At 53.4% G+C, this 23,718-nt stretch overlaps 2 protein-coding genes across 3 annotated transcripts in view; both read right to left on the bottom strand.

Moving 5' to 3' along the window:
• Window positions 1-12,708, bottom strand: part of LOC122385452 (protein suppressor 2 of zeste-like) — a 17,528-nt gene extending 4,820 nt beyond the window's left edge. The window contains exons 1-4 of the mRNA XM_043373746.1: window positions 12,459-12,708; window positions 1,342-1,453; window positions 502-655; window positions 81-161 (exon numbers count right to left, since the gene is read on the bottom strand). Coding sequence (XP_043229681.1) covers window positions 81-161; window positions 502-655; window positions 1,342-1,453; window positions 12,459-12,708 — 597 coding nt within the window. The remainder of the gene's footprint in view (window positions 1-80; window positions 162-501; window positions 656-1,341; window positions 1,454-12,458) is intronic.
• Window positions 11,284-23,718, bottom strand: LOC122385450. Of its 2 annotated transcripts, XR_006257204.1 has the most exons (4): window positions 20,563-23,718; window positions 19,784-19,958; window positions 12,459-13,744; window positions 11,284-12,087 (listed from the first exon to the last, which is right to left on the bottom strand). XR_006257204.1 is itself a non-coding variant. In XM_043373743.1 (3 exons), the coding sequence occupies exons 1-2, from the start codon at window positions 22,754-22,756 to the stop codon at window positions 19,831-19,833; spliced, it is 2,322 nt and encodes a 773-aa protein (XP_043229678.1). In that variant the 5' UTR covers window positions 22,757-23,398; the 3' UTR covers window positions 11,284-13,744; window positions 19,784-19,830. The 2 variants fall into 2 exon arrangements, 1 of the variants encoding a protein (XP_043229678.1); XM_043373743.1 differs by having other exon boundaries at window positions 11,284-13,744; window positions 20,563-23,398.

Genomic DNA, 23,718 nt, shown 5'->3' with positions numbered 1-23,718 from the left:
GGAAAACATGGCACAACACCCAGAATCATATGCATGTTGCGCCTGGAGGAAAACCAGCTGATGCGCCATCAGAAGCTCACCTCCGCTGGTCGATACATGTAGCCCACGTCCATTAGGGTGATGTCGGGTGGCAAAATCCGACCGTCATGGATCAGCTGCACCTGTTGGGAAAACATAATTGTAAGTACTTTCTTGTACTAATCATTTAATCAAGTTTACTGAGACTTATGAGTGTAGGTCTATGGAATAAAATGAGAAAGAAAACATTGCTTACTTTCGTTGTCGGCATCTTTTAGGATTATGAGAAACCGGTGTTGCGAGAATGCCATAAGCAACGGCCGAACACTGAATTACTTGTTTGACGAAAACGGCAATGGGCATGTGGCAGTGGTATTTTTCATGATGACTTCACATACTGTTCGCTTATTATATTTTATGGGGTAACGTAAAACATGAAATTAAATACCAGAGAAACAAAAGGCGCAGGCCGCACAACCGTACCTGGATGCTAGAGGCCAACTGAAACTTGTTTCGGATGAGCTTCTGCAGCACGGTGAGGGGTGTACCAGCCTGGCAGCGCAGGTACCGGACCGGAGGTGCGCCGCCTGGTACACCGGCTGCACTTCGCTCCTGCTCGGTACTATCCTCGTCGCACCTGTAGGATACAAAGGGTAACTGAGATCGGCTAAAAATGCACCATTTTATCGTCATTGATTAATTGCGAGACTGGCGTATAGATGATGCATAAATCATAATTCTAAAATTAATGCTACTTTAAGTGCTACTTTAAGTGGGACGTGTTTTCTTTTCTACATTCAGGCCCGAGCCCAGTCGCCTAATGATGGCTTGCAAGCGATTTACTGTTCTAAATGCTTTATTCTCCTTGATCGGTGGAGAGCCATTGAAGTCAAATTGGTCGCATGGCGTTAAAGATATTGCGCAATGCACAACTCTAGGCCCAGATGAGAAATTATACGTATTTTCATTATATATATATATATATATATATATATATATATATATATATATATATATATATATATATATATATATATATATATATATATATATATAATAAATGCAATATTTTCAAGGAGAATAACACTTTCCAATACAGCAAATGGGCGGCGGTCTAGTGATATACGCCTCAGCTGATACAGCGGCTAGATGTGATTAGCATATAATGTGTGGGCAGCCGTGTCATTCTCATGCACCGCACACCGCCCTCGCTCAGAGCTTTATTCAATCAGAGCCTATTGTAATGCCTCGCGGAGGCGGTGCACTGTACGCGATGGGCGGCTAGTCCGACCGACGTGGCACCTGTACCGTGCTCACACGTACCTGCTCTCAGCGTCGAACATGGCCAGTCGCAGCTGGAGGGGCTCGTCGGGGGTGAAGACGTGCGGAACGTGGGAGGTCACGTCTCCCTTGGCCCAGCTCGGCAGCTCCGGGTCTGAAATGGACAGAATGGAGACACGTCAAGGAATTGGACTTGTACAGCGTTCGTAAAAGATTTGTAATATTCGCATAAAACGAACAACAAATGTTGTGGCTCAGGTTTTCCGTTGCCGCTTATAGAGAGCTAACAGCAAAGTCCCAAAATTTCCGGCGATATCTTTGTGTAGGATGACTAAATCAAGCACCAGATATCGTCAAACCCCTATCGGCAGGTGATCATCTAATAAAACAGAAATGAGCCCCAGTCAATGACCCGCAGACCAGCGACCCTGTCCAGCGACCAGTGACCGTATCATTACTCCGTCACCGATCAGCGGAGGGTGACCACTGACCATGCCGCCCCGACAGCTCCCCCCAGCCTCGGCGATAAGCGCGTTACCCGCCCATCCAGCAGAGCTCTTAGAGCCGTCGATGGAACAGACCGCCGCGCCGCCGCCGACGCGACGGGGCGGACCTCTGGGAGCCCGCCGCTCCGCCCGTGTGCCGCATTACATCCACTATTGATCTCAGGGACGTCGAAAGGAAATTACCGCGGTGAGGGCTCAACCTAATCAATTTGCCGGAGCGGGCACCGTTCGATCAGCTGAGACTCTGTGCGCCACGGTGGAGAGATCCCAGCGGTGGCGCGCTTCTTTGGTAATGAACTGATATCTTCCCAGCTGTAGCATGACACGACGGTAATCCAGTCCAGGAGAAACTGCGATAGCTTACTTCGGGTCTTATTTTAGCTGATGTTCTAGCTAGCCATCCGTACAAGCATGAGACCAGTATCGTGTTCAATGCATCAAGAATCAGGCACTTACAGTGAGAACTTTTGGCATAACTACAGACCGATTACAAATTTCTAAAGAAAATCATGACGTTTGCCGAATCACCTATCACCCATGTCAATGAACTCAACGGAAGCATGAACTGCTGATCCTCACTCGTAGTTAGCTAACATTATAAATACCATCGGCATCACAGCCACTGGACCGAACTCCACGCCCTGCTGAGCTCCTCTGAAGCATGTTTCAGCGTTCCGGGGAGGCCTGATCGCGCCCAATCTGAGGATTAGTCGGCACTGGCAGCGGCCGAGGGCCGGCCTGACGAGCCGCTGCGGTCCGCCGGATCACTGAGGCTGTGTTCGAGCCGATCTGATTCGCCGGGCGTTCAGTGAAGCAGTCACGCGCGAGGTAGATATGCAGATTGGTCCGTCATGGCGTGGTCCGAAGACTTCATGCTGGTTCTTAGACATCGGATTGGTGAAAATAGTCTGCTCGGAAGTGTTTTTACTTCCTTGAACAGCGGAAAAGCACGAAATACTTAAGAAAATTTATCTGACAGGTTATATCTGTTGTATTCACGGATACACAACAAAAGCCCGAACTCAGTCGAAGTAAAGTTACAAGTCCTTGGCCCAGTGTAGCGCAGCTGGACGTCGCGCCGCGATGGCTAAGCTCTGGCGATTGCCGGTGCAGGAAACCACAAAGTCGGGACTCTGGTGCGCCATCAGACGGCATATTTCGCGAGAGATCGAGATCGAAACTCGGGAGGGATCAGCCGTGAGAGTGAAGACATCGACCACCCCGAAACTCAGCACGAATCCGAGACGTGGCCGAGCTGTGGAGCTGAGACGATCCCCGGTCCGATCGACAGCCGAGCTATGAAAACAATCAAACATTCTGCATGGATTCCGCTGTCATGAGTCAGGGCCAGTATTGCATACAGCTAGTCGCTAGACATAACCAACTCCACCGAGGAAAGGACCAGGCAGTGGCATATCCCAGCCCAAGATAGAGTCACGGTCAACTCCTGTCAGTTTCAGCATATCTGCTGCTGTCACACCACCCCCTCTGGCGGTGCTAGCGCCACACAGCACCAGCCTGTGATCGCTCTACCGTCCCCGACACTCGGGCACCGCTGTCGGCCGCAGCCGGCGCCCCTTTCACCGTCACGAGCCACTTTTTGTCCTGATTAATTCTGTGGATTAATCGCGGTGCTTTCACCGCGCCGCGCGGCCCACAGTGCGCTCACCCCATGCACTATGGCGGCATTCAGGCTTTGGAGCGGTGTTGGTATGAAGCGCAGGCCTGGGCGGTCTACAACGCAGGTTCAGGCAGCATCTAGTGTCAGCCCGGGCGGGCCCCAGCGCAGGCCCAGGCGGCCTCAGTGTAGGTTCAGGTGGCCCTCAGACCCGTACACAGCCGGCCGCCGCCGAGCCGTCTGGCCACTACCAAGAACCAGTGGAATGCGATCGCATACCGCGATACGGTGCGGGCGCGGGCCGGGCCTGTCGGCACCGCCGCCCCTTGTCCGGCACAGACACGGACACGGACACGAACAGGGCGGACATATGGGCGGACACTGGGCAAGAGCGCCGCATGGCGGACACCGCGGGGCGTACCGGGACATGGCAGGACATGGCAGAAGATAGCGGGACGCCGCGGTCGAGAGCATTAAGTGACAATGCTGGAACAACGCTGGACTGATGGAATAAATAGCAGCTACAGTCCGTTGACAAGAATTATTGATTCAGACTTGATAACAAATTCAAAAGAAACAGTTGCCTTCCTATATGATAATGCGTGTGAAATACTATTAGAGCGCACTACTATTGCAAACTTCTACACAAAATGGTGGCTAAAAAGATAAGTTAGTCAGTGGCAGAGCCGTTCATTGAAACCTGGGCCCAATCTTACCAACACTGTAAAAAATATTGACGAGCTATGTGTCAAAACAAGGGTCTCGAAACAGTCACCAGGTTGTCAATGCTTCCGGTACCTACCACTTGACTAGTTACCGCTTAGTTAGCTTACAGGCTGAGAACTATCCAGGTCGTTATGATCCGGTATTGTGATGATACCCTAGTTGTACCTTTGTTTTGAAGTGCTGAATTAACTATCAAGGTTGTTTGACGTTTGTTTTCGCCTCAATCCGAAACGAGGAAGACCCTCATCAAATTAATAGGTGAAAGCCAGCCTCAGGATGATCAAAATACTAGGGGTAGTTTTGTCATAGTAATCTGTGAAGGGTGAGGAACAAGCCGTAGCAATGCACTCGTCACTAAACCAGCCTGAGATTATTCGCCAGGTAGCTGCTGCGTTTCCCTACTTGCTGAATCATGTTAGCAACTTTCCATTTCCAGACACTTTTTACGGCAAATAAATAGTTGGGTTATTTGGTAGGTGAATGACAATTTTATTTCTATAAGTCAATACATTTGTATTTCCGATTGCCCTAAAACTTTTTTTTTAATCGTTTGCGGTAGGTTTTTATTGTTCGCAATAAAGTTGCGCACCTGTGAATCCTTCACTTAATGCGTTCCCGGCTTCCCGGCGCCAGTTGCGCTGTGCCGTGCCGCGTTCGGTCGGAGGTGCGCGCGTCTGTGCAGTGCGAGTGTTTATCACTGGGCAAACCTGTATCGTTTCCATTTGTGCAGTGTCTAGTTATGAAGAATTGCTTGCCGATATATGACCTGCAGTGATCGACGTTCTGATTCAATAACTTGCCATAAGCCATTATTCTCAACTAAATCGCGCAGAGACGTTTGCAAAGTTGTCGAGGGGGGGGGGGGGAACAAGAGCGATTTTAAATGAATTGCTCTCCATGCAGTGCAATAGGACTTTGGTTTAATTTTTCAAAAGTTGTGGAGCCGCCCCCGGTGTCCGGCCTGGCCAACTCTCTCAAGAACCGACAGCTAACGGATCACTGAAGTTTCACTACGACGATTTCCGCCAAAGTTATGAAGAAAAGGCAAGTGCAAGAAGTACAAAACTTCTCTTGGTAATCAAAACTTAGGTTTGGCAAATTCCAAACCCTAAGTCACTACAACTGTGGATATAAATAAGCTGGTTATTGACGGCCAAGCTCTGGCCAATCTGAGGTTCAGACCTATCATCAAGTTCATGAGGCAGCTGCGGTTGGGCGGCTCACGGGCTCCACTGCATAGGCTCAGACAGGTACTCTACAAAATGTCTTCTGTGTTCTTAGGTTCAGATCTATCGATATGTGCATGCTTCTGATTCGATTGATAACTGTTAACGGGCGCTGGAAGTGAAAGGTTCGCTTGATATACGAAAGGTGCATTGCAAGAAAGCATATTATTTCAGAAATACACTTTCATTTTATCTTGAGCGTTTTTGGAATGGGCCGGATGAATTCGTCATCAAACTGGTAAGAGATTTCGTTTGAAGACCACCGATATGTAATAATATGATGGTCTTCAAACGAATTCGCTGGCAAATTCGATGACTGGATTGGGCGGCGTAGGATCTGCTGGTCATCTGACTATGGGTTGAGCAATACGTTAGTTTTGACCTAGTTTGAGCTTCATTCGTTAAGTAGGAACAAGACGATGCTTCTTTTGAGCATCGTCACTAAACAAGCCGCCCTCGTTTTGACATTGTTTTTCGTTATTATTGTTACTAGGTAGGTTGTTATCATACACAGCATTAACGAGGACCTGCTTCCAAAACAAGGCAGAAACGCTCCAGCTATTTTTGGGACGTGGTAAAAACTAACCGACACCTGGTAACTGTCATCTGACGAACACAAAACAAGCCAGGGGCTCGCACCGTGTGTCAAAAGTAGAATGCAAAACTAGCCTGTACCCCCGACATTTAGCGTTGAGAATCATTTGACGAGGGGCTAGTCAATATTTTTTACAGTGAATGCTGTGAATAGGATTTGGCAGCACTGGCCGGAGTTTACGGCACTGATATCAAAGATATCCTTTTTATTTACATCCAGCCAATCTTGTCCAATGATTTTGATAGCGTCAATGATTATGAATGTTGCCTGAACGAATGAATAAGTGAATGTGGAATAGTTCTGAATGTTACCAAATGCCGTGAATGCGCATTCACGGCATTTGGTAAGATTGGGCCCTGGTTCGACGTTAACCGTCAGCGTTCCTTACTGAAGTCTACATGGAGTTGGAGTGGACTGTGGAGTGTGAATTGGAATTGAATTGGAGTGAGAGTGTAGTGTTTTGACACATATGGCAAGCAAGTGATTTATTGCAAAAGTCCGTCTACGAGTAGCACGACTTACGAGCCTCTGAAGAAAGCGACTTCGCCTCCATGCCAAATGTGTTTGGTGAGAGCTACAAGGATTTATTCGCGGGCTTGGCTTATGCCTATATGAAGCTTCTGCAACCATGAGCATCCATCTCAGAGGCACATGCGCATTACGCTGTCCAGCTCCAACTAAGGCAACAAACAGCGCCTGAGCTGGCAGGCCGGCGGTGGCGGTGTTTGCAACACGGTGATGCGGCGCGCAGGAGAGAGCCACGAGCGGCACAGAGAGCCGGGACGGTTGCTTCATCGTGCCCGGTCGACACCGGTCACCGGCCCGGCGCCTTCGCTCGCCGGCTACCACCTGAGGCCGCACTTTCGCCGTGCTGTTTGGGGCTCTGTTGGCGGCTCTTATCGCCAGAGACACGAGTGCCGCCGCTCGCCGCCGGCCCGACACGGGTTCGAGATGTGTCGCGGAGTCGGGACATCGCGATATGAGTCAGAGTCGCGAGTTGAGCCGCATACTGAGTCGGTGAGGTGTGTGGTTGGTGGTTTGAGCAGCTTATAAACTGCTTGCGACGGTACCAAACGTATTGCACATTGCGCTGTGCATGGCATAATAAGGCTCAATAGAGCCGACAACACCACGACTTATGGGGCGATATACTGAAGCCAACAGCCCACATTAATTTACTACTAAGAAATCATTAGACGGACCCATTCTCTAATTGGCTGTGGGTTGACTCGCGATTAAATGGCCATTCTGGTGGTAAATAATATGCTAACCCTATGCAGGCTAGGTGCCCGATGTAATCAGGTTATGGCACCATGATGATTTATTGTCGCCTTCATGGCGCCCGCATTGGAGCAATGCCGAATAATTTGTGCACCGAATAATCAATTCAGTTTGTCGGAATGACGCCATTTGGATCCAGGTTGTATTCAGACAGAGTCGTTAAAGTGAAATACCGTGAGAAGATTGGATCGCTCTTAGCCCACTTTACCGTCGAGAAGGTAGCTGGGAGAAACGGCGAGTCGCCTGCCCGTTAGCATAACAGTGAGCGAGTGAATGGGCGCAGAGTTTGCCGTCATACAGCCTGGGGGTCTGGTCCAGATCTCAGGTAGATAGCAGCTGTAGCTGGCTGTAACCTGAGTCGCACGCTAAACTATCTGTCTCTGTCGCTTTAGAAAGAACCGCAGCTGGAGCATTCAGACGATTTCATATAATCACCGCGCTGGTGCCGGCTGCTGCCCTCTACCAAACCACTAAAAACCCTGCACGACTGTGTATACAGCATCGACAACTACCAATTATAAAGTCAGACTTCCGTGCACCCGTCTTTCCGCAGCGGACCGACAGCCGTCCGTCGGGGATCGTGCTGGGTGGGACCACCGCCCGGACGGTAGCACTTGAGCGGGCCATTTCGGAGGCGGTCCGACGCCCGAGGGCGTCCGACGGCGCCTCGGCCGCCACCCAACACCGCCCCATTTGCATCTAGTTAGTTCGGCGCGGCGCGGCACCCCTCCAATCACGCTAATGACGGACAAGCCGGCATGGTCAATTAGTCCCCCTCAGAAGGCGGGGGGGGGGGGGGGGGTTGACCGAGCGCGCGCCGTACGCCGTCGCTCGCCTCAGCTGCGCCGTCGTTCGTCAGACAAGTCGGTCGGCACCCAGCCAGAAAAGGGCGTCCCGAACAGCCGGCGCTCGAAGGAAAAGGCGAGAAAAAGGCCGGTCCGACGCTGAATGGGTTTCCCGGCGCCGCGGCGTGAAGGCGAACGGTGCTAAATCATCGCCGAGTGGGGAGGGAGGGAAGCAGCGACGGCTGGCGGCCGGCGGGCAGTGAAGCGGCTCGCAGCCCTTCCCGACAGAGGGTCGCCTTTGTCGTCGCCGCCACGTGCCGCCTCTTGGAGCGGCGTCCGGTGCACCTGGCCCCCGAGGCGTGCGGGCCGCTGCTCCCGATTGTGCGGGGAGCATCTGGGTCTGCTGGTGCGATTGTGGGGACAGGGTGGCAGGCCGGTGAAGGGAATCGGTTAGGCACGTCCTAAAGTAGCGCCACCGCCGACAGGCAGAGAGGAGCTCCCGATCCAGCTTTCTGCTCCGCTAAACGCGACGGGGGCGGATTGTATTTCGAGTGTCGCCGCCTGCGCGGTAAGGCGAGGGTACTCAAGAGACGTGAGAGAGGGTTGTTTATCAGCTGTCGTCGATGACGGCGTTGCCGTAAATCTGCTTTATGTCTGTTAAATCTACCGTACAGTGCCGCATTTTAGACCCAATCTGAATCCATTTTACAAGACGCAATATAGCCTGGTGAACGGCGAGGAGGGTGGATATTGGCAAAAGAGCGCAGCCCCGCTCCGTTGATCCATTTGGCTTATCACGCTCAAAGCTGTATTGACAGAATGGTCAGCTGCATTTCATTGGACCGATGAAGCTGCAGATCACTTTGTATTTTATACTAGTTAAATAAAATGAACGGAGGTGCAAACATTCATCAATCGACATACGATTTATGTGCCTTTTTATGAATGCCTTGCCACTTCCAAGTTCCAAGTCGTCGGAACAGCAATACCTTCTCCTTCACATTAGCGCAAGGCACAAAGTCGAGACTTTGCTGTTATCACCCTACGTCGCTGTCCGTCAGCGCAGCTCACACGGCTTCATGGTAACCTCAAAATGTCTAACGTGATCAGATGTAGCGCTCATCTGATGGTGGCTCGACCGTTCGGACCTCCCAGGAGCTAGCGCGATCGGACCCGATCTCAGAGTCCGATTTACGACTACCATTTGTCCGTCGGAACCGGGCAAATGGCTCCTGTCGCACTTCTGTCGCACGACAGACCCGCAAATGAAGGGTTATCACGCTGCGCGCTGGACATGGATCCAGAGCAGGCTGACGGAAAGCATCGATTTTGACACCACAAAGAGTCGGTACTGTCCTCAGTATAACTCCGACTTGTCTAGGAGGTGGAGAGACTCGGCCCTCCAAAGATGCCGTGGCTAGATAGTCCGACAAGCGTCGTAAGGTCCCTGGTGGTCAGCTGGATAACATCTTTGTCGACAGCCAGCGCGTGGGTTGACGTCGTAGGTGAATGACACAAATAGTTGACTGCCACTTTCTCCAGTACAAGTTTCTGGTGTCGGCAATTTCTGTCGCAAGTTTCCGTCACGAGAGCACGAGAGAAGCCATTAGCGCCACTCATTCGTCTACGGTAGCCGAATGTAAGTTTCCACATGGACTCGCATGTGGCAGTGGCTCTTCCAATAGCCTCTCCCAATCAACTACCAAGAAACCAGCTCTCCAACCATGAAGCTCATCAAGCACAAGATGAACAGAGCACATAGTGAGGCAGCACCGTAACCACTCGGCACCCTTTTCACCGTTTCACAACTGTCCACCGTGACGAAGAACTCATTTCGAGCTGGGCCGCCGGCTGAAGTCGTAACCGCAGCTGTGTCACAGCCCAGATTCGGCGACGTGACGGCGCTGTGTGACGATTGTGACGTCTCCGTGACGGGTGACAGGCGGCCATCGGTGACAGACCATGACTGGACACAATGGTCCTATGAGCCGCCCGGCCGTCACCGCAGCATTCTCTCGCCACAACAATGGGGCTCGCCGGGCGCGACCGGGACGATAATTTGTCGCGGTTGACCTCAGTCACGACCCTCCGTCGCCGCCCCGTACCGCCACCCGAGCCGACGGGGCGGTCAGAGGCATGAATACATAATGGGAGGCGAGGCGGCCGGGGAAGGAACCCACACATATTCCAAATTCCGGGATGGGTGGACTTTAGCGTATTTCGTCTTTCGGTGGACTTGAAAACTACGCATGCTGGGAGGATGACTTTTAGATGGCAGCACACGTCAGGTAGGTAGCAAGAAAATATCAACTGGCCGCTGTCCTATGCCGGTTAGTTTTGATGTGGTAGCCGGTCGAATTTGGGTGCAAAAAAGCGTTTCGGTGGACTGTACTTTTAGGTGGACATATTTTTTTTTGTCTTGAGATAACGGTATAAGTGGACATTTTTTTTTTTGCTTTGAAATGTAGTGCATAGGTGGACGTACATTTTTGTTTTTAAATTGCACTTTAAGTTGACATATTTTTTACGTGCTTTATTACAAGCGAGCCAGCGGAGCGAGCGAAGCAAGCTTTCGTAGAATGGCGGAAAATTCTGAGTACCTATGAGCAACTTGGCAATGTATTTCAATGCGTCAACGACCAACGTTGAAGTGTACTACACGTGCGCACGTGGAGGGTGCCGCTTCCAGATCTCAGGAACGGCTGGACCGATTGTGCTCAGATTTGATACACCGATAGCGACCGGTTGGCAGGGTGCCGTGCAAAAGTCAGTTGGAAATACCCCCACTCAGTTTCGCACTTGCAGGGCTCATCCTTTTGCTCGCTCGCGTATCGCCCCGAAAGGCGTCTTACTGGTTCATTAACCCGCTCGGCGTTTTCACGCCCCCCCCCCCCCCAGGTTTTCGCTGACATCTCAAAAACGGTTTGGTACAGCTTATTATACGTCTTTTCCGTACAGGCTTTGAAAATTTTAGCTCCAGGTCATCAAAGGTCAGGTCACCAGGTCAAGTTAAGTGACCCAACCCCCGAAAATAAATTCAAACACGCGCCCTGACCATAAGATACACGGCCCCACGGCCCCAGAGTTGGGGGGGGGGGCAAGCTGCCCCTACTGCCCCCTCCCCGGTTCCCGCGCCTATGTTTGAGGTCACATTATTCATCATTCGACGCGTCTTGATGAGAGAAATGCAATGGTGTTTGAAATGTAGACGGGTCCCGCCTCGCCAACCCGGCTCCGACACACAACCTTCACAGACGAGCTTGTATTCCACAACCGCCGCTCGCGCCGGCCAACCAGGACTCTCTGAACATGCGAGCGACAACAAACCGAAGAGACATCGGAAATTAAGGTACTAGGGCTGCAACTAAACAGAAAATAAAGGAACAGCGCCGTAAGTTATTATGACAATATAAAATAAATACTTAAGTGACGTGAATTAATCAGATATAAAATCGGACAAGTGACATCGCAGAAAACAATAAGAAACAGAAGAGAAGCCGGTACGAAATCAAACGGTGCGAATAAATCGACCGACTATACCCGACCCTCTTAACGAAAAGAAGCGAACATCGGCAACAAGCAACATTAAATTCGGAGATAGCACATATCAAAAGGCAGAAGGCGACGCAACACAACGGCGCGTGGCACTCCGTCCGAGCGCGGCACTCAGGCCACGGCAGTGAGCGGCACTCATGGCAGAGCGCAGCAATCACCACGCTGCGCGCGGCAGCCACCGTCCGAATACGGCACGCTCAACAGCGCGGCGCGCGGCACCCACCGCGTACGCAGCGCTCGGCAAAATCACTGCACAGTGCGCGGCGCCATCACTGCAGCGCACGGCATCGCGCAGGTCGCGGCACCCTCGCCGCGGCCACGATCACGGGACCACGGAGGGCCCAGCCACGGGAAGCACGGCCGCAGAGCACGACCGCAGAGCACGGCCGCAGAGCACGGCCGCTGGCAGCTCGGCCGCGGAGCTCAGCAGCGGGCAGCTTGGCCGCAGACGTCGCAACCGTGGAGCACGGCCGCGGACAGCACAGCCACGACAAAACTGTGAACAGAACGCATGAAAATAACCATGTCCTTTAGCACCGCTCAGCACTCCATTGAGACCACGCTGGACAGATTCGCCGATTTGAGGCGCTGGATGGCTGCATGCCATGTCGATCGGCGCGTTCCGTCAACAGAACAGCCAGACGGGCGTCCCCAACCAGCTTGCCACGACATTACTAAACAATTCGCCAGCAACGACCACAGCAAAATCGCAGTAAAAATTATCAGTTAGCAGCTGATCACGCGGCTCACATCACAAACGATGCACGATGAACACATATTTACAAAGACCTTAATTAGGGACAGAATCGGTTAGGCGGTCTCGACGCTCTCTCAGAGCACTGCAGGGCCGGCACCGGAGCTACTGACCTCTGTGCGTCGGTAGACACAGCAGCAGCTTGCCAGCCAGGAACCTCCCGGGCAGCGTCGACCACGCCAGACGGCGCAGGACTCGCCGGAGGAAACTCGTCGCCGGCGGGGTCGGCGGGAGCCGCGAATCGTTCGGCCCCCAATGGCGAGACCGCGACATGTACGAGTCGCCGCCCAGCGCCGCATACCGCGGCGGCGACGGAGACCGCGGACACGGCGGCTGTGCGCCATCGTCAGAGCCGGGCGACATCACTGCAGATCTGGGGACTGACGTGTCCGGGGCCGCGACTGGCGGCCCCGTCTGGGGTGCGCGTGGGCAACGACGGGCCGTATGGTTGCCCGTGTCAGTCATGAACACGTGACTCGGAGATAAGGTGAGGCGGGTATGGCGCTCAGCGCAGCCTTCGTCGGCTAAATGTGGACGCCATTCGACTACTGCGCCGCCATCGTCGGACTTACGCTGCGACACCCTGCTCGCCTGGGCCTACTTCCCTCCACTGGGACTGCTGGTGAAACAGCTAACCGGTGTTTAGTCAGTCAGTTCAGAGTCAGCCACTCGCCAAGGAGCTCTAACTCGCAACAACTACTCGCACTCCCATTACGAGAGGCGCAGTTCTGATTCGTGGTCGGTTCGTGGTCGTCAGGAATATCTACAAGCATCGTGCACGTGCGGCTCTTTTTCAGACGGCCAGTTCGTATATCGGAACTTAACGTTCAAAACAAGATATGTACTCCGTAACGGGAATGGTATATATGAACATCACAAATAGCACATAGCAATGCCAGTGACAAACATCTCTGGGCAAGCCGGTTTCGCGGAAACTCAAACCAGTGGCGGCATTCCGGTGACATCGCCGGACCTCGGTGCGGCAATGAACAATCAGTGACAATGGCCAACAATCAGTGACAATGGCCCGGCGCGGCCGTCCATTCGGCCAGCCACGCGGCTCCTCCCTACCTCCCTCAGATCGGCCGGCCTGGCCTGGTCCGGAGGGATGGGCGGGCGGCGCCCTCGGTCCACCTGTCCGTCACCGGAGCGTCAGGGCAGCGCGGCCAATTGAACGCTACGCCGGTGTCGCCGCGTTGGCCGAAAATCCATCACACTTGTGGCGTGTGCCAGTCGTCCGTAGCGGCGCGGCGGCCGACTCGCACGGCGGCGGCCGGGGCCGGCGGCGGCCCCGTCCGTTTAACGGAAAGTTACGCGAAACACTAATGCTAAAAACGGAGGAATCAGTGCAGAGCTTGCCATTCGCATTCTTGCACCACTGCTGGGTCAATGTGCATGCCTGTGAATCAAGAGATATAATATCAACGTTTGTTCCAGAACACATCTTTCCATTCATGTAGAACGGATCATAGAGGTCTTATATACATAGAGATGCCCTGACGCTTATTATCCTGCCGTTTCATTGGAGGAATTCAAGTTAGGGAATGTGAGCTGAAACATCGTGCGAGCTTGATTTCACGACTTTTAACTGACAAATTTAGCTTTACTTTGGATTTATTTCCCCGAAGGAGGTTTCCGAAAACGAAATAGGGTACGACTTTACTGAAATATTTTGACGACAGTGATGGTCGATGACCTTTGAACATCTCATTTTACTCGTTTTCTACCAAGGAGAATGCTGATACCATCGATCACGAGTGTAAAGCAGTCAGACGGCAGAAAATAAAGTGTTTCGACATTGGATGGGCATCTTCATGTAGATAAAATATCTATGGAACGAATGACTTAGAGATAATGCAGGCAATTACACCAGAACAAGAGACACAAAGTAAACAAGCTGATAATTATTCACTGGACCCACCAACGATAAATTCACAACCAGATTGACTAACCAGTCACACTAACGCCTTGACATACCTAGAATGTACTGTACATTGCAACCCGGGTCACATTTTGTTATACGATCTACAAGTTCCGATGATGAAGTTCGTTCAGCATGTGAATTCAACTACGCAATTTAACCCTCGCCCGCACATGCCACTTTCCCATCCTAGAACGCACATGGGGGGGGGGGGGGGGTTGCCACCCCCGCGCCATTTCGTTCCTGCTGGAGATAGAGCTTCGCGGTAAAGACTAAAAAGATTTTTTTGGGAAGAGACGAATCCAATGATACACAGTTTTACCTTCTCAGGTCAGTCAGTGACCTTCCAGGTCAGGTCAAACAAAAAATGTTGCTGTTTGGGGTCACCGTTGGATATCAAGTGCGCTGCTTATCATATACCGATGACGCTGACGTATTGTGGTGCCAAGCCAGCAAGAACCTCTTTGTTACACTATCCGACTAGGTTTTGGCTGGCTGAGGCCATTTCAGGTCAAGTTAGGTCAAGGTCACTGATATGTGTTTGTATGTCTGTGGGTTTGTGTGTCTGTACAACCTAGGTCATCTAAAAACATTGCGTTTTAGGCAAGCTGAATTTACTTTTCGTGAAGTTCTTTGACTGTATTTTTGGTAAATGTTCGAGAGAAAACGTACTGTGCCGTGGAGGAGACGGCAGCGATCGGCGGGCTCAGCCGAGCCTCGCCGCCCACGTGGTGTACTGGGGCCCGCGTGGTCATCTGGGGCACATGTGTGCGATGACCGGCCCGACGCGCCGGGCCGGCCGCCGCCGGCCGGCTCGGCAGTTCGCGACGCGACGACGACGGCGACGCGGCTCCGCCGGCGCAACGGCGACGGCGTCGTACGATACGATTAACGTGCATTGTGTGGTGAATATTCAAGAAATAGACATTCACCAAAGAACTCTTTTGGTCCTCCAGTTAATGAAACGATTCGATCAGATACGCAATTATTAGTGAACTCGACGATTACACGAACACTTTGGTCTGCCGTGCTGGATCAGAGTGAACGATCACGATTCACACGAACATTTTGGTCCTCCGGGCCGGATGTATGTGAACTAGTGAGTGAATGGACGTACAGTCCGGACGCGAGTGCAGTGAAGGAGTGATGTCAGACGCAAAATCCGACGCGAAATCGAACGCCAGGTCGGACGCAAGGGCGGTCGCACAGTGTGACGCGAAATCTACGCGCAGCTCGCGGACATGCCATACCCGCAGCGAGACCTTCGGCAGCGCAGCGTCGTCCACCATCAGCGCAGCCCGCCGCCGAGCCGCGCTGAGCAAACTCGCAGCGGAGCAGGGCCAGCGAGCGGCCGCAGCAAAGGTGGAGCTGGCACGGCAAGAGGCGGAGACGCAGGCGGAGCGGGCGCGTCGCGAGGCGGAGACGCAGGCGGAGCGGGCACGGCAGGAGGCGGAGACGCAGGCGGAGCGGGCGCGGTAAGAGGCGGAACTGGCACGACAGCGGGCAGCTCTCGAAGCTCAACAGCTCGCCGACGAAGCGGAACGCCGTCAGCTGGAGCTGGAGCTGCTCGAGGAGGAGGAGTATGATCACCAGCCATCTGCCGTCGACCGTCAGGCTCTAGCTCGGCCTGCTGCCGCAGCTCCAAGTGAGCCAGCCGCCCAGCTGCGTGAGCCGCTGCAGCCGGGTGACAGGTCCTCACGCACCCGGGACTGGGTGGAGCAGTCCTCCCAGTACGGACAACTGGTGAGCGCGCAGCCATACGACGACCGTCACCAGCAGGAAGCACGACGTCCGCTACAGCCCGTGAGACAGCAAACGACTCCACAGCTGCCTCGAGTGACCCTGGATAAGTTCAGCGGCTCCGCTCTGGAATGGCCGAGATGGATCGCGCTGTTCAGGGCTCTAGTGCACGATCGAGACGACCTGACTGACGTCGAGCGCCTGACCTATCTCCAGGCTCATCTCACCGGGCCGGCCAAGGAATCAGTGCGCGGTATGTTGTGCGACTCTTCTCTGTACGGTGAGGCTATGCGTGAGCTAGAGGAGGAGTTCGGTGACCCTGCACGGGTCATTCACGCGACGATGAAAAAACTGCTCGATTCGCGGCCGGTGAAAGATGGTGATATGTCGGCTGTGACAGAGCTGTCACGTGACCTTCGCACCGCGGTTCGTGTGCTACAGTGCCTTCACTACGACGCGGACATCTCGGCTGCCACCAATGTAACAGCCGTGATCTCCAAGCTTCCTGCTGCGCTGGCTTTGAAATGGGGCGAGCACTCTGTGCACAACGGACTCGTCCGCCCCACGCTCCCCGACCTGGACAGCTGGCTGCGCGGCTACGTGGCTGCTGGGCGTGCGTCCCTGACCCTGACGGGCCACCAGCAATCCAAGGCCGAGGTCAACAGTGGGGAGAGCCGGCAGCGGCGTGTTTACGCGACTGCGCTAGCGCCGGCCGCGCCCCGAGAGGTCGTAAAACAGAAAATTAGTGCAATAAAGGCAGCGCCGGTCGCGAGTGAGGACGCATGTGTATTCTGTCAGGGGACACACGTCGTAGAGCGCTGTGACAGGTTCCTACAGCTGACAGCGAGCGAGAGAGCAGAGGTTGCCGGTTGTAACGGACTCTGCTTCAATTGTCTCGCGCGAGGTCACATCAGCGCCGCGTGCCCGTCCGGTACAAACTGTGGACACGAGAACTGTGGAAAACGTCACCACACGCTTCTGCACAACGGAGGCCGTGTGTTTCCACGGCGCAGTGCTGCCGGCAGCGCGCCGTCACCAGTGAAACATGTCGGCACTGCGGTGGTCGAGCCACCCTGTAAGGTGCTGCTGCAGACACTGCCGATAACGGTGCATGGTCCTGCTGGGCGCTGCACGACCCACGCGCTTCTCGACCTCGGGAGCCAGGTAACGCTGGTGACCGAAGGCCTGAGCGACCGTCTCGGCATCTCTGGACCCATTGACAGTTCGGTCCTGAGTACCATAAACGGAAGTGAAACTCAGATCATGCCGTGTGTCCTTCGTGATCGAGCCTGTCAGCAGCGGTGGCACACGTCACGAAATACGGAACGCCCAAACGACGCCGACGCTGAGTGTGTCAAATCACGCCATGGACTGGTCACGGGAGAAGGGCAAATGGCCTCATCTCGCTGACCTGGATCTGCCGAGTGCGACTCGAGGTCCAGTAGAAGTACTTCTGGGCGCTGACGTCATAGAACTGATCGTGGCACGTGAGGTGATCGACGGACCACCGGGTGCGCCGTGCGCCGTGAGAACACTGCTCGGCTGGACGGTCACCGGCCGCGCGCCGTACCAGAACCTGCCAGTCAACAAGGACGTGCACCATATCCGTGTCAGCGAGGAAACCCAGGACGCTTCGGAAGTGACTCGATGGCAAAACGTGCCAGGGTCACTGAACTCATCGAACATAGGCAGCCGAGGCTGCTCGGTGGCTGAGGTGGCACCGGGCGAAGAGTGGGGCCAAGGTCGCGCCGTCCTGTCGCGCCGTCCTCAGGACCGGCCCGCCGCGCCGCCCCGCCCGACAGAGCGCCCGAGAGACGAGGAAACGGCCGAAATGAGAGCACCAGCCTGCGTCATCAGGGGAGCTGAGCCGGCCATAAACCCCAGCCGGTTCTCATCGTGGCTCAGGCTGCTGCGTGTGACAGCGTGGGTGCGCAGGTTCGCTTACAACAGCCGCAGCCGGGCAGCAGCTGATCGGCGGACGGGACCGCTGACTGCTGAAGAGCTGAGAGAAGCTGAGCGCGTCTGGCTGCTCAGCACACAGGCCGAGCATTTCGGCGATGATATCGCCGCTCTCCAGCACGGAAGGCGGCTTCCCCCGAACAGCCAGCTGCACCGGCTTAACCCCTTCCTGGACTCGAGCGGCCTTCTAAGAGTCGGGGGCCAGCTGCGCCACGCTCAGCTAGACTTCAAGGTCAAGCACCGGGTGATTCTACCTGCACGCGGAGACATCACTCGGCTGATAGTCACCGATCGACACAAGAAGCTCTCCCATTCTGGCGCAGAGCACGTTTTGACTCACCTGCGGCACCAATTCTGGGTCATCAGTGGCAGGGCCGCTGCGGAGCGGTACACACCTGCCTGCATGCCGTGCCGGAAACGGTCAGCCCAGCCAGCGCCGACGCCGACGAGTGACCTACAGCCTTCCAAGTGGGCAAGCCGGCCCCGGGCCGCACCTCCGGACGCTCACCACACGGGTGAAGTGACGCGCAGACCCGGCAGACGTGCAGCTCGACGAATTAGCGCTGGTGACAAAGGACAACCTGCCTCGCGGGCACTGGCTATTGGAGCGAGTGGTGACCGTGTTCCCTGGCGCCGACAGCCGAGTGCAGGTGGTCAAAGTGTTAGTGGCCACCGCCACTGGTCGGAAATTCGGAATAGGCGGTCGGTCTCTGGTCTCTGCCGTCTCGAGCGCGACGGTGACGGACAGTAAATGGACTCAGAGTGGTAATGTGCGCGTGTGAGACGACTGAGGTGAGTCGTTTACGACCCCTCTGTGCCGCCGGCGAGTAGTGTCGGAGTCTGGCCATCTATTAGTGTTTACTGCGTCCGCCATTCGCGGTGTTAACGTGTGCGTGTGCGAGAATGAGTCGTTCATTCTGTGCGCCGGTCATTTGTGTTTGGTGTTTAGCCATTAGCCAACAGCTGTGAGCCGTCCGACAGTCGCCAGCGTTCACACTGTCGCAGTGTCGCTCCTGGCTCATTTAGCCGGTTGGTCTTGTACGAGTTAGAAGTTTACAGCCTTAGAGTGTAGCAGCCTTAGATCGGGACCGACGCGCGGCGCAGCCGACGTAGTTTACAGTCTTAGCTTTAGTGGTCGTTTATTGCTGTACGATACAGACAGAGACACTGCCTGCGAGCAGCTGTTTGTTGTTTCGCTAATGTTTTCTCTCTTACGTTTAGAATTTCCGCGAGCGAGGCGAAAATTCGGGCCGGCCATGTTTGAGAGAAAACGTACTGTGCCGTGGAGGAGACGGCAGCGATCGGCGGGCTCAGCCGAGCCTCGCCGCCCACGTGGTGTACTGGGGCCCGCGTGGTCATCTGGGGCACATGTGTGCGATGACCGGCCCGACGCCGGCCGGCTCGGCAGTTCGCGACGCGACGACGACGGCGACGCGGCTCCGCCGGCGCAACGGCGCCGGCGTCGTACGATACGATTAACGTGCATTGTGTGGTGAATATTCAAGAAATAGACATTCACCAAAGAACTCTTTTGGTCCTCCGGTTAATGAAACGATTCGATCAGATACGCAATTATTAGTGAACTTGACGATTACACGAACACTTTGGTCTGCCGTGCTGGATCAGAGTGAACGATCACGATTCACACGAACAGTAAAAGTTTCTCATTTCATGATCTAATTTAATAGGGACACATAAACAATCAGTGCACTTATCAGTATAGTATTAACCTTAAGTATTTACCTTAAGTAAAGGTCACGAAGGTGAAAACAAACTATGACAAGCGTTATGAAGCATCAGATCAATAAGATCGTGTACCTGTGCCGAGCTGTGCCAGGTCCTGTGCGGTGGCGGTGAGCTGCTGGTCAAGTGCTCCTGCTGGCGTCAGGAACCGTAGCGCCTACTTGACGTCGGAGCCGGCTGCCTGTTGGCCGTGGCCGAGCAGGTGGGTCGCTGACACGGCCAGCCGTAGCGCCGACTGCATTTGACGCTCCTGGCGGCCACACAGACAAAACACTATGACCCAACACAGTGATAGGGCACACGAGGACCGCTGGTGGCAGTGTGACAGAGCAAACACAACCGAAAGTACACAACAGAAAGTACTAAGGATAAATATCTCGATACCTTACGAACTGCGGACAGTGTTACTGGGCCGCAACTATTGTATGTAAATCAGATGTGTTACAGTTACGGAGATAAGAACAGCTTCTGAATAAACAAGCCGCAGCACTTGATGCCTCGGGTCGAAAATCGTCGCGTCGAAAATGGGCCCTCACTTAAATTTCACTTTTCATTCCACGGGCTGCGCGGGTGTAGTGGACAAGGCCACGCATGCTGGTGTACATGCTAGGATTTGACATGCGGTGCACATCTGTTTTGAAGCACAGAACGACAATAATTAAAGCGGACATGTATGGGGCCGACCCGAAAAACACGGTGACATCCAGCTCAATTGTGCTTGCTTTAGCGTTTACAATTACATGTATTTCCTGAGAATGGTAAAATTAATAAATAAGAACAACCGGTAATTACCAACAAGCTATTTATGCGTTATTCAGACAAATTACGTATTCTGAATGGTAAATGGTACTGACCTTCAGCATCATCGTCGAGATTGGCTCCAAGCGTTTCTTCGGTAGACAGTAGAAGTTTCGCTATTTTCGCGAGTTCTACTGTGCTGTCCGGTAGGCGATAATATTTTCTGTGAACGGTTATATCGTGTCCGAGGTGTGAGGCAATCTGATCCATTTCATTTTCTGATAGGTTCATGATCTGGGCGATCGTGGCTAGATATTTGCGCATATTTGTTGAAGTGATGGCGTTTATGTCTCGGCAACCAGCATCTCTGCATTCTTTCTTCAGCTGATACCACCCGTTTACGAGTCTTCCTTCCGGAGCCTTTGAGAAGAGGAGCGCCTCTTCTGGTACACTATCACGCAGACCCACCGACTCACGGAGAGAAACCAGAAGATCGATCGCCCGTTTCTCCATCTGTGGTATGAGAACCGGCACAGTCCTTCCACGTTTGCCACGCGTTTTGATCAGGCACATCTTGTCCATGATCTGTTTCTCCAAGTCTGATAGCGAATTGACGACTGTCTCGTTTTGGGTGTACGCCGCTCTTGAAGTGTAATCACGGACACGAATCTTCATGGACTCTCCACCTCTACGTTTGTTGAACACCATGAGGCTGACGGCTGTTACGCACGCCAAGGTGTTGTATGACTTGACGCTAGGCTTTCTACTCACAGACTCCATCGTGGATGCCAGTTTGGTCTGAAGGTGGTTCTGTAGCCGTTTCATATCTTCGGTGGTTGGCAGCTGTTTCTCTGCGTTCTGTTTTCTCAAATTCAATGTTTCGAGTGAGGCGCGCCCCATTTTATCGCCCCATTCGTTTTCTAGCAGTCTCTTGAAGATGGAGATTCGGTTCTGCATCTCCGTGTTTCCTTCTCGCATACTGACGCCCAGTAGTACATGGCAAACCTTCCCCAACGCAGTTCCCACTGTTCTTGGCACAGTAGGCACTAGGAACGTTGGTGGGGTCAGCTTAGTGCCTTCCCTGTATCCCGCTGCTTGCTTTGTCACATGCACAATGTCGTCAAAGTATCGAGCGTCACAAAGCTCATCCATAGTGAGGTTTGGCTGACTCTTCCTGTCCCGTACATCTAGGAGAACTTTGGCTAGTTTGGTCACTCTGGTTTTTATTGGCTTCAAGTGGTTTTCGTTTTTTCCTTTGCTTTCTACGGTGTAGTTGGCATATGCCACCAACGTTCTGTCGCCACAAACTACGTCCCTTATAGCTTTGTCTCGTATCTCCCTTACGAACTCAGGTACGTCTCCTGGATCAAACCTGCGCAGCAGGTTTTCCGCCTTGGTGGTGATCATTGCGTTGTCCAGACTGTCCATGTTGTCTGCAGGACAAACTGGATGATGCTGCTGCAGGTCCTCACGCAACATAAACGCCAGGCATCCAGGACATGGCAGGAACTTGGTGACTGGTATGTCGGGCTTCTTGGGTCTCCTCTTCAACATAAGTTCCCCTTTCCCAGCTTCCAGTACTTCCAAGTTGTGCTCAAAGTTACCCCGGCTGATAAGAAGGGAAAACTTTCTGTCCTGTTGATCAGCTGTCCCCGTCATGGCATGCGCCACTTGCTGTTTGTCTGAATGTTTTGTTTTCAAATGGCGGCGCATTTTCTGTTTGATTTTCTTTTTACAAAACAGGCATGAGTTTACTGTATCGTACGTTTTAGCAGTAGGCGACACTCTATAAAAGACACCATGACTGGGGGATCCTTCCAGGTGAGGTTCATCCTCGCGAGATGTACTCGCTGTCGGTACATTCACTGCAGGTTGGGTCGTCAAAGTATCTGCAGCGGGTGCGGGTGCGGCAGGTGCGGCAGAAGCGTCTGCAGCTGCGGGTGCGGGTGGCAAGAGGGCGTCCGCAGATGCTCCCGCGACAGGTGAGTAGGTGGCGTGTGACTGCAGTGATGGGTTCGAATCTGCGTGATCGGGTGAATTGGGAAGAATCTCACCTCTCACTTCAGGAAATATTTCACACACTTCGTCGAGGGACCACGTCCGGTCAAGCATGTCAGCAGACTCGTTGCTGGGAGGCATCCAGTCAGGATCAGAGTCTGTGTCTGACACCACGTCATCCAGTCTGTCATCATTGGAATCATTTCGTACACATATCGTGGGGAGAACTTGCGCAACCTTGTTAAATGACGACATGTTTTCACGCGTGGCCACCATCCGATTTCTGTGCCGCTGTAGCGGAGGCGTTCGCATTTCAATCAAAGGTGCGTCCTCTGCAGGTTCATTTGCAGCGGGCGAGTGTGCTGGTCTGTCTGCAGCGGGTGCGTCTGCAGCTGATGCTCCCGCCACCGTTTTGTCCAGGTCCAGTTGTAGGTGAGCGCCAGCAGAGTCCGGTACAGGTGCGTCTGCAGCTGATGCTCCCGCCACCGTTTTGTCCAGGTCCAGTTGTAGGTGAGCGCCAGCAGAGTCCGGTACAGGTGCGTCTGCAGCTGATGCTCCCGCCACCGTTTTGTCCAGGTCCAGTTGTAGGTGAGCGCCAGCAGAGTCCGGTACAGGTTCGTCTGCAGCTGATGCTCCCGCCACCGTTTTGTCCAGGTCCAGTTGTAGGTGAGCGCCAGCAGAGTCCGGTACAGGTGCGTCTGCAGCTGATGCTCCCGCCACCGTTTTGTCCAGGTCCAGTTGTAGGTGAGCGCCAGCAGAGTCCGGTACAGGTGCGTCTGCAGCTGATGCTCCCGCCACCGTTTTGTCCAGGTCCAGTTGTAGGTGAGCGCCAGCAGAGTCCGGTACAGGAATGCCGAGGTTTTCTGGAAGACGCAAAACATTAACAATAAAAACAAAGGCCAATTTTAGTGTTACTGCACAAAGCCTTAAAAAAATGTATAATGAGTGGCATCCGAACCAGCCTTTCACCGTGGGGATACATATAAGCACAGTGTACCAAAATCATATTTTTGCTTGGGTGTCAGAGGGGAAAATTGCTGACCAAAAAAAGGATGAAAGTGAAAATTGTCGGTCAGGTAAGGCCCAAAAAGAGTGGGAAAATGATCAAAAACATTAATCTATCTACAACTGTGACAGATGTAAAACAACCATTCCCGCAATTGCTCCTTCTCGGTGGGATTGGGAGTGGAAAATTGGGCTTGAAAACTGGAGGTGAGAGTGGAAAATGATCTGCATTTCGATGTCGTTTCCCACCCACATCTACAAATTTTGGG

The sequence above is a fragment of the Amphibalanus amphitrite genome, unplaced genomic scaffold (assembly GCF_019059575.1).
Source record: "Amphibalanus amphitrite isolate SeventyFive unplaced genomic scaffold, NRLGWU_Aamphi_draft 000219F_arrow, whole genome shotgun sequence".
NCBI lineage: Eukaryota > Metazoa > Arthropoda > Thecostraca > Balanomorpha > Balanidae > Amphibalanus > Amphibalanus amphitrite.
Note: the sequence above shows the minus strand (reverse complement) of the source record. Positions and strands in the feature narration are given on the sequence as shown.

Excerpts from the sequence above, each read along its gene's own strand:
- LOC122385450 (XM_043373743.1), bottom strand. The coding sequence starts at position 22,756 with ATGCGAACGCCTCCGCTACAGCGGCACAGAAATCGGATGGTGGCCACG. Across the intron at positions 19,959-20,562 it reads TCTCGACGATGATGCTGAAG|GAGCGTCAAATGCAGTCGGC; the intron begins GTCAGTACCATT and ends TGTGGCCGCCAG.